This window comes from Crinia signifera, chromosome 4 (assembly GCF_055691185.1).
Source record: "Crinia signifera chromosome 4, ASM5569118v1, whole genome shotgun sequence".
Lineage (NCBI taxonomy): Eukaryota > Metazoa > Chordata > Amphibia > Anura > Myobatrachidae > Crinia > Crinia signifera.
In genome coordinates this window covers 203,539,265-203,556,605 of record NC_139220.1, presented here as the reverse complement: position 1 = coordinate 203,556,605, position 17,341 = coordinate 203,539,265, and the positions used below count along the sequence as shown (strand labels likewise).

Below are 17,341 nucleotides of genomic sequence, written 5' to 3'. Positions count from 1 at the left end.
CAGTACCGTTTTTTAATGGTCTGTAACGGCTAAAATAAAGTGTACCGATTGAACCAGTTTTTGCTTCTCCACCTCGGCTTGACAAGTGTTGATGATTTATCAGGCCTGGCGGTACTTAGAGAATGTAATGTGGTCCTTCCAAATGGCTCTGGACCCATTTCCAGTGGCTCCTGGCTAGCATGCGTCTCTTCATGACATCACACAGTAGCCGGCGCATGCGTCTGGAGCAGCAACATCCTCTGGAAGGGGAGCACACCACTCAGCAGCTGGGCGCTGGGCAGTCAGAACGCAGAGCAGCTTGGAGAACTTGAAGCCGATGACATGTGCCGGAAGCATGGCGTGCAACCTTCTGTCGTGGCCTGGTAAGAGCCGGCGGGGCTAGTGGGTGGAAGTTACCATACACATATGGTAAGAGATGGGGAGGAGCAGGTGACATAGAGGCACAGTCAGTCTCTATTTGATGCCTGGGAACTGCCGCTGCTGGGGAGAAGACACCTCCTGGCCCCTCATGTGTGCCGAGGGGGGGAACACAACAGCTGCCAACTGTGACTAGGGCCCTGTCCCATCCCCTGTCAAAGGCCTGCCACCAGCAGTGATGTGGCCCACACATCACAGCAATCAGCTGGTTATTTTATTTTAAATGCCTAGCCAGTACACATATGGAAAGAGGGATGGACACGCCCCCTTTACCCATGAACACACCCACTTTACTCATGGCCACACCCCTTTCTGGGTGTATACTGATTTCCATCCTTCAGATGTTGGAGGGTATGATCTCCAAGCAGGGCAGCCGAGAGGAATGCCTGGCCCCGGTAAAATGTTGGGGGCATGGCCTAATTAAGTCATCCCTCACCCCCCCCCCCACACACACACACCTCAGCAGCAGCAGTGGCACACACCTACATGTATGGTGAGGCGGGGTCATACCAGGGCCCCTCCAGCAAACCCCTATTAAGGGTTGTCCCAGGTTCATTGTGAAAGGTGACGACCTGAGAATAAGAAAGGGTCCAAGCTGCAGTGTTAAAGTATGGTAGGAGCTGTGGATACTGGCCCAACCCAGGGCCCAGATCTGTTTTTTTGTCTAAAAGAGGTAATAGTGACACAAAGTAGATGCTAAACAAAGGTACTGGGACATTATTCATATGTTATTTTGCCTCGAGAGATGAGTGACATGGAACTATTCTGTGGAATACTTGTTTGCATCCACATATTGAACACGGGATATTACAAGTATCCCTTGGAATTTGACTTTAACTTTTCCACACATATCATTCTCTAACATGTTTTCTATTATATACCTAACTATACAACATAGAGCAGACTATGAAATCTACAAAAAATTAAAAGAATTTAATTTTGCCATGTTACAAAGCATAAGCAAATGGTATCATCGGAACCTGGAACCTCTGAGAATTGGCCTGTTCTTCTGTAAGAGTCAATGTGCTCACAGTTTCCTCATCCCTTTATGCTTAAGGTAATCCTCATAAGTTTATTTATTTTCTACATACATTATCGTGGCTCAGCATGACTCCTTTTGGTGTCCCGGTGGTTCCAGAAGTGTAGATAAGGACACAGCACTCATTGGGCTTCTGGGAATTTATGATGTCATCCAGCTGCTCATCACTGAAGTCCTTCCCCAGTTCCATGAACTCCTCCCACTAATGGGTAACAAACAGCAGAAACATTTAAGCTAACATTTACAATGCAGTGTTCATACAGTACACTCTTTTCTACTTGTCATGATAATACAAATTGTCCTCTATCCTAGATTTTATAAACACAGAGCCGGCCCTAGGCATAGGCAAGCTAGAAAATTGTAGGGCATTGTAAATGCCCTGGGGCATCCAATCCTGCCTAGGGCCGGTCTAGCAGGGGCTTGGGACTGTCTGCTACAAAACAGGCAATGCAGGCAGAAGCCGACACCAGCAGAGGCAGCGGCAGCGCTGTGCACGTGGGGCCTCTAACTGCTGCGGCTGCTGGGCTGTCTCTTCAACGGGAGGCGTTGTGTGCGCGGAGTGGGGAGTGTGTCGCTGTGTCGCTTTGGCAGCTGGGCTGTCTCCTCTTTTACACAAAGCTGCGGAAGGCGGCTGTACATAGCGGGAACTAGCCCGTTGCGCACAGCTCCTCACAAGCAGCAGTACGCATGCGTACTGAGCGATAAAGGCGTGTGTGTGTACTGAGCGATAGAGGCGGGTGTGCGTACTGAGCGATAGAGGCGTGTGTGCGTACTGAGCGATAGAGGCGTGTGTGCGTACTGAGCGATAGAGGCGTGTGTGCGTACTGAGTTATAGAGATGTGTGTGGATATTGAGCGATAGAGGCGTGTGTGCGTACTGAGTTATAGAGATGTGTGTGCGTACTGAGCGATAGAGGCGTGTGTGCGTACTGAGCGATAGAGGTGTGTGTGCGTACTGAGTTATAGAGATGTGTGTGCGTACTGAGCGATAGAGGCGTGTGTGCGTACTGAGCGATAGAGGCGTGTGTGCGTACTGAGTTATAGAGATGTGTGCGGATATTTTCAATAGAGGCGTGTGTGCATACTGAGCGATAGAGGCGTGTGTGCGTACTGAGTTATAGAGATGTGTGTGGATATTGAGCGATAGAGGCATGTGTGCGTACTGAGTTATAGAGATGTGTGTGGATATTGAGCGATAGAGGCGTGTGTGCGTACTGAGCGATAGAGGCGTGTGTGCGTACTGAGTTATAGAGATGTGTGTGGATATTGAGAGATAGAGGCATGTGTGCGTACTGAGTTATAGAGATGTGTGTGGATATTGAGCGATAGAGACGTGTGTGCGTACTGAGCGATAGAGGCGTGTGTGCGTACTGAGTTATAGAGATGTGTGTGGATATTGAGCGATAGAGGCGTGTGTGCGTACTGAGTGATAGAGGCGTGTGTACGTACTGAGTTATAGAGATGTGTGTGGATATTGAGCGATAGAGGCGTGTGTGCATACTGAGTTATAGAGATGTGTGTGGATATTGAGCGATAGAGGCGTGTGTGCGTACTGAGCGATAGAGGCGTGTGTGTGTACTGAGTTATAGAGATGTGTGTGGATATTGAGCGATAGAGGCGTGTGTGCGTACTGAGCGATAGAGGCGTGTGTGCGTACTGAGCGATAGAGGCGTGTGTGCGTACAGAGTTATAGAGATGTGTGTGGATATTGAGCGATAAAGGCGTGTGTGCATACTGAGTTATATTGATGTGTGTGGATATTGAGCGAAAGAGGCGTGTGTGCGTACTGAGTGATAGAGGCGTGTGTACGTACTGAGTTTTAGAGTTGTGTGTGGATATTGAGCGATAGAGGCGTGTGTGCGTACTGAGCGATAGAGGCGTGTGTACGTACTGAGTTATAGAGATGTGTGTGGATATTGAGCGATAGAGGCGTGTGCGCATACTGAGTTATAGAGATGTGTGTGGATATTGAGCGATAGAGGCGTGTGTGCGTACTGAGCGATAGAGGCATGTGTGCATACTGAGTGATAGAGGCGTGTGTACGTACTGAGTTATAGAGATGTGTGTGAATATTGAGCGATAAAGGCGTGTGTGCGTACTGAGCGATAGAGGCGTGTGTACGTACTGAGTTAAAGAGATGTGTGTGGATATTGAGCGATAGAGGCGTGTGTGCGTACAGAGTTATAGAGATGTGTGTGGATATTGAGCGATAGAGGCGTGTGTGCATACTGAGTTATATTGATGTGTGTGGATATTGAGCGATAGAGGCGTGTGTGCGTATTGAGTGATAGAGGCGTGTGTACGTACTGAGTTATAGAGATGTGTGTGGATATTGATCGATAGAGGCGTGTGTGCGTACTGAGCGATAGAGGCATGTGTACGTACTGAGTTATAGAGATGTGTGTGGATATTGAGCGATAGAGGCGTGTGCGCATACTGAGTTATAGAGATGTGTGTGGATATTGAGCGATAGAGGCGTGTGTGCGTACTGAGCGATAGAGGCGTGTGTGCGTACTGAGCGATAGAGGCGTGTGTGCGTACTGAGTTATAGAGATGTGTGTGGATATTGAGCGATAGAGGCGTGTGTGCGTACTGAGCGATAGAGGCGTGTGTGCGTACTGAGTTATAGAGATGTGTGTGGATATTGAGCGATAGAGGCGTGTGTGCGTACTGAGTTATAGAGATGTGTGTGGATATTGAGCGATAGAGGCGTGTGTGCGTACTGAGTTATAGAGATGTGTGTGGATATTGAGCGATAGAGGCATGTGTGCGTACTGAGTGATAGAGGCGTGTGTACGTACTGAGTTATAGAGAGATGTGTGTGGATATTGAGCGATAGAGGCATGTGTGCATACTGAGTGATAGAGGCGTGTGTACGTACTGAGTTATAGAGATGTGTGTGGATATTGAGCGATAGAGGCGTGTGTGCGTACTGAGCGATAGAGGCGTGTGTACGTACTGAGTTATAGAGATGTGTGTGGATATTGAGCGATAAAGGAGTGTGTGCATACTGAGTTATAGAGATGTGTGTGGATATTGAGCGATAGAGGCGTGTGTGCGTACTGAGCGATAGAGGCGTGTGTACGTACTGAGTTATAGAGATGTGTGTGGATATTGAGCGATAGAGGCGTGTGTGCGTACTGAGCGATAGAGGCGTGTGTACGTACTGAGTTATAGAGATGTGTGTGGATATTGAGCGATAGAGGCGTGTGTGCATACTGAGTTATAGAGATGTGTGTGGATATTGAGCGATAGAGGCGTGTGTGCGTACTGAGTTATAGAGATGTGTGTGGATATTGAGCGATAGAGGCGTGTGTGCGTACTGAGCGATAGAGGCGTGTGTGCTTACTGAGTTATAGAGATGTGTGTGGATATTGAGAGATAGAGGCATGTGTGCGTACTGAGTTATAGAGATGTGTGTGGATATTGAGCGATAGAGGCGTGTGTGCATACTGAGTTATATTGATGTGTGTGGATATTGAGCGATAGAGGCGTGTGTGCGTATTGAGTGATAGAGGCGTGTGTACGTACTGAGTTATAGAGATGTGTGTGGATATTGATCGATAGAGGCGTGTGTGCGTACTGAGCGATAGAGGCATGTGTACGTACTGAGTTATAGAGATGTGTGTGGATATTGAGCGATAGAGGCGTGTGCGCATACTGAGTTATAGAGATGTGTGTGGATATTGAGCGATAGAGGCGTGTGTGCGTACTGAGCGATAGAGGCGTGTGTGCGTACTGAGCGATAGAGGCGTGTGTGCGTACTGAGTTATAGAGATGTGTGTGGATATTGAGCGATAGAGGCGTGTGTGCGTACTGAGCGATAGAGGCGTGTGTGTGTACTGAGTTATAGAGATGTGTGTGGATATTGAGCGATAGAGGCGTGTGTGCGTACTGAGTTATAGAGATGTGTGTGGATATTGAGCGATAGAGGCGTGTGTGCGTACTGAGTTATAGAGATGTGTGTGGATATTGAGCGATAGAGGCATGTGTGCGTACTGAGTGATAGAGGCGTGTGTACGTACTGAGTTATAGAGAGATGTGTGTGGATATTGAGCGATAGAGGCATGTGTGCATACTGAGTGATAGAGGCGTGTGTACGTACTGAATTATAGAGATGTGTGTGGATATTGAGCGATAGAGGCGTGTGTGCGTACTGAGCGATAGAGGCGTGTGTACGTACTGAGTTATAGAGATGTGTGTGGATATTGAGCGATAGAGGAGTGTGTGCATACTGAGTTATAGAGATGTGTGTGGATATTGAGCGATAGAGGCGTGTGTGCGTACTGAGCGATAGAGGCGTGTGTACGTACTGAGTTATAGAGATGTGTGTGGATATTGAGCGATAGAGGCGTGTGTGCGTACTGAGCGATAGAGGCGTGTGTACGTACTGAGTTATAGAGATGTGTGTGGATATTGAGCGATAGAGGCGTGTGTGCATACTGAGTTATAGAGATGTGTGTGGATATTGAGCGATAGAGGCGTGTGTGCGTACTGAGTTATAGAGATGTGTGTGGATATTGAGCGATAGAGGCGTGTGTGCGTACTGAGCGATAGAGGCGTGTGTGCTTACTGAGTTATAGAGATGTGTGTGGATATTGAGAGATAGAGGCATGTGTGCGTACTGAGTTATAGAGATGTGTGTGGATATTGAGCGATAGAGACGTGTGTGCGTACTGAGCGATAGAGGCGTGTGTGCGTACTGAGTTATAGAGATGTGTGTGGATATTGAGCGATAGAGGCGTGTGTGCGTACTGAGTGATAGAGATGTGTGTGGATATTGAGCGATAGAGGCGTGTGTGCGTACTGAGCGATAGAGGCGTGTGTGTGTACTGAGTTATAGAGATGTGTGTGGATATTGAGCGATAGAGGCGTGTGTGCGTACTGAGCGATAGAGGCGTGTGTGCGTACTGAGCGATAGAGGCGTGTGTGCGTACAGAGTTATAGAGATGTGTGGATATTGAGCGATAGAGGCGTGTGTGCATACTGAGTTATATTGATGTGTGTGGATATTGAGCGATAGAGGCGTGTGTGCGTACTGAGTGATAGAGGCGTGTGTACGTACTGAGTTATAGAGATGTGTGTGGATATTGAGCGATAGAGGCGTGTGTGCGTACTGAGCGATAGAGGCGTGTGTACGTACTGAGTTATAGAGATGTGTGTGGATATTGAGCGATAGAGGCGTGTGCGCATACTGAGTTATAGAGATGTGTGTGGATATTGAGCGATAGAGGCGTGTGTGCGTACTGAGCGATAGAGGCATGTGTGCATACTGAGTGATAGAGGCGTGTGTACGTACTGAGTTATAGAGATGTGTGTGAATATTGAGCGATAGAGGCGTGTGTGCGTACTGAGCGATAGAGGCGTGTGTATGTACTGAGTTATAGAGATGTGTGTGGATATTGAGCGATAGAGGCGTGTGTGCGTACAGAGTTATAGAGATGTGTGTGGATATTGAGCGATAGAGGCGTGTGTGCATACTGAGTTATATTGATGTGTGTGGATATTGAGCGATAGAGGCGTGTGTGCGTACTGAGTGATAGAGGCGTGTGTACGTACTGAGTTATAGAGATGTGTGTGGATATTGAGCGATAGAGGCGTGTGTGCGTACTGAGCGATAGAGGCATGTGTACGTACTGAGTTATAGAGATGTGTGTGGATATTGAGCGATAGAGGCGTGTGCGCATACTGAGTTATAGAGATGTGTGGATATTGAGCGATAGAGGCGTGTGTGCGTACTGAGCGATAGAGGCGTGTGTGCGCACTGAGCGATAGAGGCGTGTGTACGAACTGAGTTATAGAGATGTGTGTGGATATTGAGCGATAGAGGCGTGTGTGCATACTGAGTTATAGAGATGTGTGTGGATATTGAGCGATAGAGGCGTGTGTGCGTACTGAGCGATAGAGGCGTGTGTGCGTACTGAGTTATAGAGATGTGTGTGGATATTGAGCGATAGAGGCGTGTGTGCGTACTGAGTTATAGAGATGTGTGTGGATATTGAGCGATAGAGGCGTGTGTGCGTACTGAGTTATAGAGATGTGTGTGGATATTGAGCGATAGAGGCATGTGTGCGTACTGAGTGATAGAGGCGTGTGTACGTACTGAGTTATAGAGATGTGTGTGGATATTGAGCGATAGAGGCATGTGTGCATACTGAGTGATAGAGGCGTGTGTACGTACTGAGTTATAGAGATGTGTGTGGATATTGAGCGATAGAGGCGTGTGTGCGTACTGAGCGATAGAGGCGTGTGTACGTACTGAGTTATAGAGATGTGTGTGGATATTGAGCGATAGAGGAGTGTGTGCATACTGAGTTATAGAGATGTGTGTGGATATTGAGCGATAGAGGCATGTGTGCATACTGAGTGATAGAGGCGTGTGTACGTACTGAGTTATAGAGATGTGTGTGGATATTGAGCTATAGAGGCGTGTGTGCGTACTGAGCTATAGAGGCGTGTGTACGTACTGAGTTATAGAGATGTGTGTGGATATTGAGCGATAGAGGAGTGTGTGCATACTGAGTTATAGAGATGTGTGTGGATATTGAGCGATAGAGGCGTGTGTGCGTACTGAGCGATAGAGGCGTGTGTACGTACTGAGTTATAGAGATGTGTGTGGATATTGAGCGATAGAGGCGTGTGTGCGTACTGAGTGATAGAGACGTGTGTACGTACTGAGTTATAGAGATGTGTGTGGATATTGAGCGATAGAGGCGTGTGTGCGTACTGAGTGATAGAGACGTGTGTACGTACTGAGTTATAGAGATGTGTGTGGATATTGAGCGATAGAGGCATGTGTGCATACTGAGTGATAGAGGCGTGTGTACGTACTGAGTTATAGAGATGTGTGTGGATATTGAGCGATAGAGGCGTGTGTGCGTACTGAGCGATAGAGGCGTGTGTACGTACTGAGTTATAGAGATGTGTGTGGATATTTAGCGATAGAGGCGTGTGTGCATACTGAGTTATAGAGATGTGTGTGGATATTGAGCGATAGAGGCGTGTGTGCGTACTGAGCGATAGAGGCGTGTGTACGTACTGAGTTATAGAGATGTGTGTGGATATTGAGCGATAGAGGCGTGTGTGCGTACTGAGTGATAGAGACGTGTGTACGTACTGAGTTATAGAGATGTGTGTGGATATTGAGCGATAGAGGCGTGTGTGCATACTGAGTTATAGAGATGTGTGTGGATATTGAGCGATAGAGGCGTGTGTGCGTACTGAGTGATAGAGACGTGTGTACGTACTGAGTTATAGAGATGTGTGTGGATATTGAGCGATAGAGGTGTGTGTGCGTACTGAGCGATAGAGGTGTGTGTGCGTACTGAGTTATAGAGATGTGTGTGGATATTGAGCGATAGAGGCGTGTGTGCGTACTGAGCAATAAAAACTTGTTTGCTTATTGAGTGATAGAGGCGTGTGTACGTACTGAGTTATAGAGATGTGTGTGGATATTGAGCAATAGAGGCGTGTGTACGTACTGAGTTATAGAGATGTGTGTGGATATTGAGCGATAGAGGCGTGTGTGCGTACTGAGCGATAGAGGCGTGTGTGCGTACTGAGTTATAGAGATGTGTGTGGATATTGAGCGATAGAGGCGTGTGTGCGTACTGAGCGATAGAGGCGTGTGTACATACTGAGTTATAGAGATGTGTGTGGATATTGAGCGATAGAGGCGTGTGTGCATACTGAGTTATAGAGATGTGTGTGGATATTGAGCGATAGAGGCGTGTGTGCGTACTGAGCGATAGAGGCGTGTGTGCGTACTGAGTTAGAGATGTGTTTGGATATTGAGCGATAGAGGCGTGTGTGCGTACTGAGCGATAGAGGCGTGTGTGCTTACTGAGTTATAGAGATGTGTGTGGATATTGAGCGATAGAGGCGTGTGTGCATACTGAGTTATAGAGATGTGTGTGGATATTGAGCGATAGAGGCGTGTGTGCGTACTGAGTGATAGAGACGTGTGTACGTACTGAGTTATAGAGATGTGTGTGGATATTGAGCGATAGAGGTGTGTGTGCGTACTGAGCGATAGAGGTGTGTGTGCGTACTGAGTTATAGAGATGTGTGTGGATATTGAGCGATAGAGGCGTGTGTGCGTACTGAGCAATAAAAACTTGTTTGCTTATTGAGTGATAGAGGCGTGTGTACGTACTGAGTTATAGAGATGTGTGTGGATATTGTGTAATAGAGGCGTGTGTACGTACTGAGTTATAGAGATGTGTGTGGATATTGAGCGATAGAGGCGTGTGTGCGTACTGAGTGATAGAGGCGTGTGTACGTACTGAGTTATAGAGATGTGTGTGGATATTGAGTGATAGAGGAGTGTGTGCGTATTGAGTGATAGAGGCGTGTGTACGTACTGAGCAATAAAAACTTGTTTGCTTATTGAGTGATAGAGGCATGTGTACGTACTGAGTTATAGAGATGTGTGTGGATATTGAGTGATAGAGGCGTGTGTACGTACTGAGCAATAAAAACTTGTTTGCTTATTGAGTGATAGAGGCGTGTGTACGTACTGAGTTATAGAGATGTGTGTGGATATTGAGTGATAGAGGAGTGTGTGCGTATTGAGTGATAGAGGCGTGTGTACGTACTGAGCATTAAAAACTTGTTTGCTTATTGAGTGATAGAGGCGTGTGTACGTACTGAGTTATAGAGATGTGTGTGGATATTGAGTGATAGAGGCGTGTGCGCATACTGAGTTATAGAGATGTGTGTGGATATTGAGCGATAGAGGCGTGTGTGCGTACTGAGTGATAGAGGCGTGTGTACGTACTGAGTTATAGAGATGTGTGTGGATATTGAGTGATAGAGGAGTGTGTGCGTATTGAGTGATAGAGGCGTGTGTACGTACTGAGCAATAAAAACTTGTTTGCTTATTGAGTGATAGAGGCGTGTGTACGTACTGAGTTATAGAGATGTGTGTGGATATTGAGTGATAGAGGCGTGTGTACGTACTGAGTTATAGAGATGTGTGCGTACTGAGCAATAGAGGTGTGTGTGCGTACTGAGCAATAGAGGTGTGTGTGCGTACTGAGCAATAAAAACTTGTTTGCCTATTGAGTGATAGAGGCGTGTATACGTACTGAGTTATAGAGATGTGTGTGGATATTGAGTGATAGAGGCGTGTGTACGTACTGAGCAATAAAAACTTGTTTGCTTATTGAGTGATAGAGGCATGTGTACGTACTGAGTTATAGAGATGTGTGTGGATATTGAGTGATAGAGGCGTGTGTACGTACTGAGCAATAAAAACTTGTTTGCTTATTGAGTGATAGAGGCGTGTGTACGTACTGAGTTATAGAGATGTGTGTGGATATTGAGTGATAGAGGAGTGTGTGCGTATTGAGTGATAGAGGCGTGTGTACGTACTGAGCATTAAAAACTTGTTTGCTTATTGAGTGATAGAGGCGTGTGTACGTACTGAGTTATAGAGATGTGTGTGGATATTGAGTGATAGAGGCGTGTGCGCATACTGAGTTATAGAGATGTGTGTGGATATTGAGCGATAGAGGCGTGTGTGCGTACTGAGTGATAGAGGCGTGTGTACGTACTGAGTTATAGAGATGTGTGTGGATATTGAGTGATAGAGGAGTGTGTGCGTATTGAGTGATAGAGGCGTGTGTACGTACTGAGCAATAAAAACTTGTTTGCTTATTGAGTGATAGAGGCGTGTGTACGTACTGAGTTATAGAGATGTGTGTGGATATTGAGCGATAGAGGCGTGTGCGTACTGAGCAATAGAGGTGTGTGTGCGTACTGAGCAATAGAGGTGTGTGTGCGTACTGAGCAATAAAAACTTGTTTGCTTATTGAGTGATAGAGGCGTGTGTACGTACTGAGTTATAGAGATGTGTGTGGATATTGAGCGATAGAGGCGTGTGCGCACTGAGCAATAGAGGTGTGTGTGGATATTGAGCGATAGAGGCATGTATACGTACTGAGTTATAGAGATGTGTGTGGATATTGAGCGATAGAGGCGTGTGTGCGTACTGAGCGATAGAGGCGTGTGTGGATATTGAGCGATAGAGGCGTGTGTGCGTATATAGTGATAGAGGTGTGTGTACATACTGAGTTATAGAGATGTGTGTGGATATTGAGTGATAGAGTCGTGTGTGCGTACTGAGCAATAAAAACTTGTTTGCTTATTGAGTGATAGAGGCGTGTGTGCATATTTTCAAGTGCAAGAGGTGTATTTTACAGTGTGCATAACGGGCAGCGATCGTCCTTCTATAGTCCTATGCAAAGACACTGCCTTCCTGCAGCCATGGCACTGCCCAGCCTCTCTCCTCCACCCTACAATGCAAAAAAAGCGTAATCACAGATTCAGGGACTAGACTGGCAGAAAGCAAAAGTAAGTTTTATGTATGTATGTATGTATGTATGTATGTATGTATGTATTCTGCAAAAGTCTTTTAATCCTCAAGGTGACTGCATAGGGCAAAAGTTTCGGTCCTGGTGTGGACCTTAGTCATGGCATAGATCACCACAAAACTCCTGGACAGCGAATCGCTTTGAGGACTAAAAGAGACTTTTGCAGAATCATTTGGTGAGTGCCCTGTATTATTGGACTGTTATGAATAGCCACTTGTTGCAATAAACAGTTATACGGTGGAGTGCAATGTGAATAAGGAGTGATACAATGGGTTGTAATGAGAATAAGGAGGGACACGGTGTGGTGCTAGGGGACACCAGCCAAAATCTTGTCCAGCACATCAAATTGGTTAGGACCGGCTCTGTATAAACAATATATATATATTTTGTATTAAAGGCACCAGTATTGATTCATCCTATTTCTAATGTCATGTTGCAGTAGACACAGGGCCTGTACGCTATGCAGGTTTGTGCACAGTTGAGCGACTATAGAACAACTGACATATCTACAATGCCGCAGGAAGCATGATTGACAAACACCATTTTGGGGAGGTAATGAGGACAGTTTCTGGGGCATGCCTCTGCTTACCCTACAATCGTACATGCAGAAAACATGGCACAAGCATTGCATCTCTAGTTGCCACTCTGCAAAATTGTAGACTCACTCGGGGGATTGATGTTCCTATGATTTGTGGCAATGCTGTGAATGTGTAATCAGTTGCTGAGATTTTGCGATGACCCTGGTGGATGTCTCTAGTCATTTCTGGGCGGCAGATTCACTTGGGTGTCTCTCTAGTCCATAGCCTGGAGAAATTGCAGCACTGTAGGCTTTTGTATTTAGATCAGAAGCAGGCCCTCAACACTGTATATGGGAGCTTCCATCCTACAATAAACAACATGGCATAATGCGCATTTCCTGTTACATACCGTGTATAAACCTGAGCGCTTGACCTGCAAACTGCCTTTGTACTGCACAACAGCTTTAAGATTAGGTAACTTGTCCCATATCTGTAAATAAATGAATTATTGTTACTAAAATTCCATGCTGGAAACTTTGATAAGATTATCAATTATTGTCTTTAACTGGGCATTCTATAAGACTTGTATTTGTAGACTATTGTTTGTCCTGCATTAACAATAATATGTCTTTGTTTGTACCGTAGTTGTTTTACTTTCAACAAGTTAGCTGCTCCTCTTGTACGGACTAGGGAGGCCAATACCGGTATCGGGATCGGCGGGATCCCGGGATTTTGGCCTAAAATTGTCGGGATTTGAATCCCGGGATTGAAGCTTCCAATCCCAGGATTCCGGGATTAGTAACCCCATGCAAAAATTTAGTTATTGTTTAAAGACGGGCAGCACTGAGCACCTTAGAATATGGCTCAGACGCTGCCCGGCTGACTGCTCCTTACCCCCGGTGCTGCTGTTCGGGAGTTGGGAGGGACAGTGTGCTGTGCTGACAAGCATGGCGGCGCCCAGGCTGCGCAGCATGACCCCTGACATCACGTCACGCTGCGCAGCCCGGCCGCTGCTCTGCCTGTGAGCACAGCACACTGTCCCAAACCTGGACAGATGCCCGCTGTTACGCCCCTAGCCTCCCACCCGCCAGAGATAGTCGTCCTGCTGCTGCCTGTGACCTGTCACCACCACCGTCGCCGTAAGTGACAGGGCAGAGAGGATGGGCACAGGGAGAATGTGCGGGGGTGCAGCTTTAGAAGTAATTTAAAGTGACCTCTGGGGGGGGGCTTTAGTTAATAGGGAGCCAATCCCAGGAATCCCGGGATTGAGCATTTTTCAATCCCGAATCCCGGGATTGAAAAAAATGCCACGGGATTGGCATCCCTAGTTCGGACCTGTACTAAATACAGTACAAACACCAAGAGAGCACTAATTGTGACTTCAATAAATAATTAATGCTGTTCCAATAAGCATTATGCATATATTATACACATGTACATTTTATCTTATCTGTATTTCATTTCCACTGTAGAGGTTGTCTTTTTACAGCTTCAGTCCTTCTTCCACAATGCCTGCTTGTGAGCTTAGGGGGGACTCATTATTCCTCTTACGTGTTACCAGTTATTTATATAGTGCACACCTATTCTACAGCTCATACAGAGAATATTTGGACATTTACATCAGTCCCTGCCCCAGTGGAGTTTATAATCTATATTCCCTACTCCATGTACAGTACACCCCCACACACAGTCTCTCTCTCTCTCTCTCTCTTTTATTTTTGGATTGTGGGAGGAAAACCAGAGTACCCGGAGAAAACCCACGCAAGCACGGAGAGAATATACAAATGCCACACAATTGGCCCGCCATAGAAGGACACACAGTAGGCATGTCACCAAGAGTGATACCCTGGCTAGAGAAACCTCCCACGCTACAACACCCCACACTGTCCCCCACGATCCAGTGCTGGCGTAATTATAAAAACCTTCCTTTTTTTAAAACAGGAGTCTCGCTCTTGACGCCTTTGATCAACAATCCAGAATTTCCCCCGGGCGAAGCCCTCAGATCCCTCCCCGCGCGATACTCAATAGACATATCTTACTTAGGGCAGATCACAGATAAAGCGGGATTGAGATCCTTCACTGATATACGGAATGACACTGGTCTCCCGGCAAACCTCTTCTGGCTCTACTTACAGATCAGGCACTATGTCTCCTCTCTCCCTAAAAGGATTCAGGGATGGGAACCTACTCCATTTGAATCACTAATTCTCTCCCAAGAGCCCCCGAGGCATTTGATATCCCAGTTATACCAGACCTGCCTAAGCAAGCGAACGACAGATTTGCCAGCTTACTCATTGGCATGGAACAAAGAATTGACCAGGGAGCTGTCGGTAGACCAGTGGTCAAAATTTTTTAAATACATCTTTGCCGCCTCGCCTTCAATACAGACACTAGAAACACAATATAAGATCTTATCTCGCTGGTATAGGTGCCCGCAGACCCTCCATCAGATGAATAGATCACTACCGAACTTATGTTGGAGATGTAATCAAGCTCCAGGCACTCACTTACATATATGGTGGTCCTGTCCGGTCATTCAATCCTACTGGCGCCAAGTTCACAAGCTATCAGAAAAAATAACTAACGCAACTCTCTCATTCTGCCCTGAGCTCTGGCTATTCAACCTCATACACCTACCCATCTCCAGCTTCAAAAAGTCCTTGATTAGGCACTTATTAAATGCTGCCAGGGCAGTGATCCCATGCTACTGGAGATCAACTAATGCCCCCCCAATTTCTTCCTGGCTTAGAAGAGTTGACCTTTACATGAACATGGAGGATTTAACATCCTTCCTGAGGGACTCCTCGCAGGCCTTCACCTCCACCTGGATGAGCTGGCTTGCTTTCAAAGACTCCCAGGAATACAGCCTGTTGATGCAGGGAGGGAGCTCCTTGCCAAACTAGGCCCCCTAGTCAGTCTCCATAAACCCCATAGGTCGCCAAACCCCCCCCCGGCCACTACCTTTCCCCCCCCCCCCCCCTCCATATAACCTTTGTCCCTATTCATTATAATCCTTAAACTCCCACATGAGCCGATCACTACCCAACTTTCTCATCTGCTCCTTCTCTGAGATCTCTCTGACGGTCACGGTGTCCAGTTAGGCATTGAAACGGCACTGAAGGTACCTTTACCATACAGATGGACGTGTAGTTAGGTATAAGGAAATATAAATGATTGTCCAGCTCGATTGTCGATAGCTTGGAGAAGGTGTGAACCATATACTATGTTGGGCTCTGTAACCTTGTCTTTTGATGGAAACATTATTGTACTGTTCCGATGTTGCTATTGAATGTCTGTTCGTTTCCTTTTTATTGCTCAATAAAAATTGATTGCAAAAAAAAAAAAAAAAATGCCACACAATTAGGGTAATGGTGGGAGGCGAACCCATGACCTCAGTGCTGTACGGCAGTAATACTAATCAAAGGTCTGTGCCCTCTCCTGAACACCCATAAAGTGAAAGCTTGGGTATGCGCTCCAATGGCTCCAACTGTGAGGATAACTGTATCGACTTGGAAGAGGAAGACCAGTCACTGGGGTAAAGGTGGCCATACACTTACGTGATTTTGGCTGTTTTCTCCCATTTCCGGCGTTCGGACCAAGAAATCAGGTGAAAAGCGGCTTAATCGTACGTGTTTGAAATCAGATCCAATTCGATTTGCTGCCCCGTGCACATCAGATTGGATCTACAGACTGAGGGGTTTATTGAATCTGTGCTGATATTTCCAACAGGTGGAAATATCGGCATTAGCCTATTTAATGTGGATTGTTGAATCTACTGCCATTCTCCAACATTCCGTGGCCGTTTTCGCCCAATCCACAGACTTTCTGTCTCTCGACAGTCAGAACATTGAGTTAGTGGTGAAAGCCAGCGACAATGGATGGGATTCTGTCTATTGGGATGTTCCGACTGTCGGAATCCCGGATTGAATACCCTCTGAACTTCCTACATGTGATAAATTGCATGTAAAAATGGCACCAATGGTACCAAATCGGATGAAGGACTCCTGGGGAGCTGCCGGGGAAGTTTGCTGGAAATCAGGTCCGACTTGTGCCTCAGACTAGTGTATGGGGGCGTTCAGTATGGACAGAGCTATAGGGCACCTGGGGAAAACCAGAGCAGAAGGCAGGGCCAATCAATGTGGGAGAACTGAGGTGATCCAGGTCCAATAAACTAGAAGGACAGAGCTATAGGGCACCTGGGGAAAACCAGAGCAGAAGGCAGGGCCAATCAATGTGGGAGAACTGAGGTGATCCAGGTCCAATAAACTGGTATACTGTATATAGTATGTATATAGTATATATATTTATCAATTACATCACTGAGGCATGGGGCAATTTATGTTCCATGCCTCACAGATATAACAGGTGTTTTGGGATTTATAGCCTGTAGATCATGAGTGATTGATGCCTGTGTTATGTGCAGGTAGTGTGTATTTGAAATAATCCAGTTTTGAATGGTTCTCTTCTTTAAACTGAAACAAAGAAACTGACAAATAAGCATATTGTATTACAGTACCTGTAAGATTTTCTCCAACTGCTTCTGATTTTCAACCACAATAATATTTGCTCTGCTGTCACTGGCAACATAATGGCAAGCTTCAGGTGAATTTGTTGTATATATCCCAGTCATAATTCCCCTAAAGTTTTATGGCAAAGAGAAAAATGTGGTTGTAATAACTGCACTAAATAATGTTTTACTGGTTTGTGAAGAAGACTCAAGGGCCAAATACTTACATATGTTATAAAATGAGCACAAACTGCACAGATGATTAAGAGCAGCTACAAAATATTATTATTACAAATGTTAAGAAAAAAGATGAGGCAAAACACAATACTACAGAAAGTGCTGAAATATAATATACAGATAGATATGAGGTATAGAAATAAGACAGAGGGACAGGTATCAGCAGCCAGTGTATAGAAGAGAATGAGTGCCACCATTACCCTTGTCTCTGGTTCTTATTTAACACTTAGGGCCAGATATACTAAGCT

The 17,341-nt window shown here is 46.1% G+C and overlaps 1 protein-coding gene across 4 annotated transcripts in view; it reads right to left on the bottom strand.

Moving 5' to 3' along the window:
* Window positions 1-17,341, bottom strand: part of ACSBG1 (acyl-CoA synthetase bubblegum family member 1) — a 71,671-nt gene that overhangs the window by 11,970 nt on the left and 42,360 nt on the right. For all 4 annotated transcript variants that reach the window (XM_083183473.1, XM_083183474.1, XM_083183475.1 and 1 more), the window contains 3 exons: window positions 16,866-16,986; window positions 12,759-12,839; window positions 1,509-1,658 (listed from right to left, as the gene is read on the bottom strand). In XM_083183473.1, coding sequence (XP_083039599.1) covers window positions 1,509-1,658; window positions 12,759-12,839; window positions 16,866-16,986 — 352 coding nt within the window. The remainder of the gene's footprint in view (window positions 1-1,508; window positions 1,659-12,758; window positions 12,840-16,865; window positions 16,987-17,341) is intronic.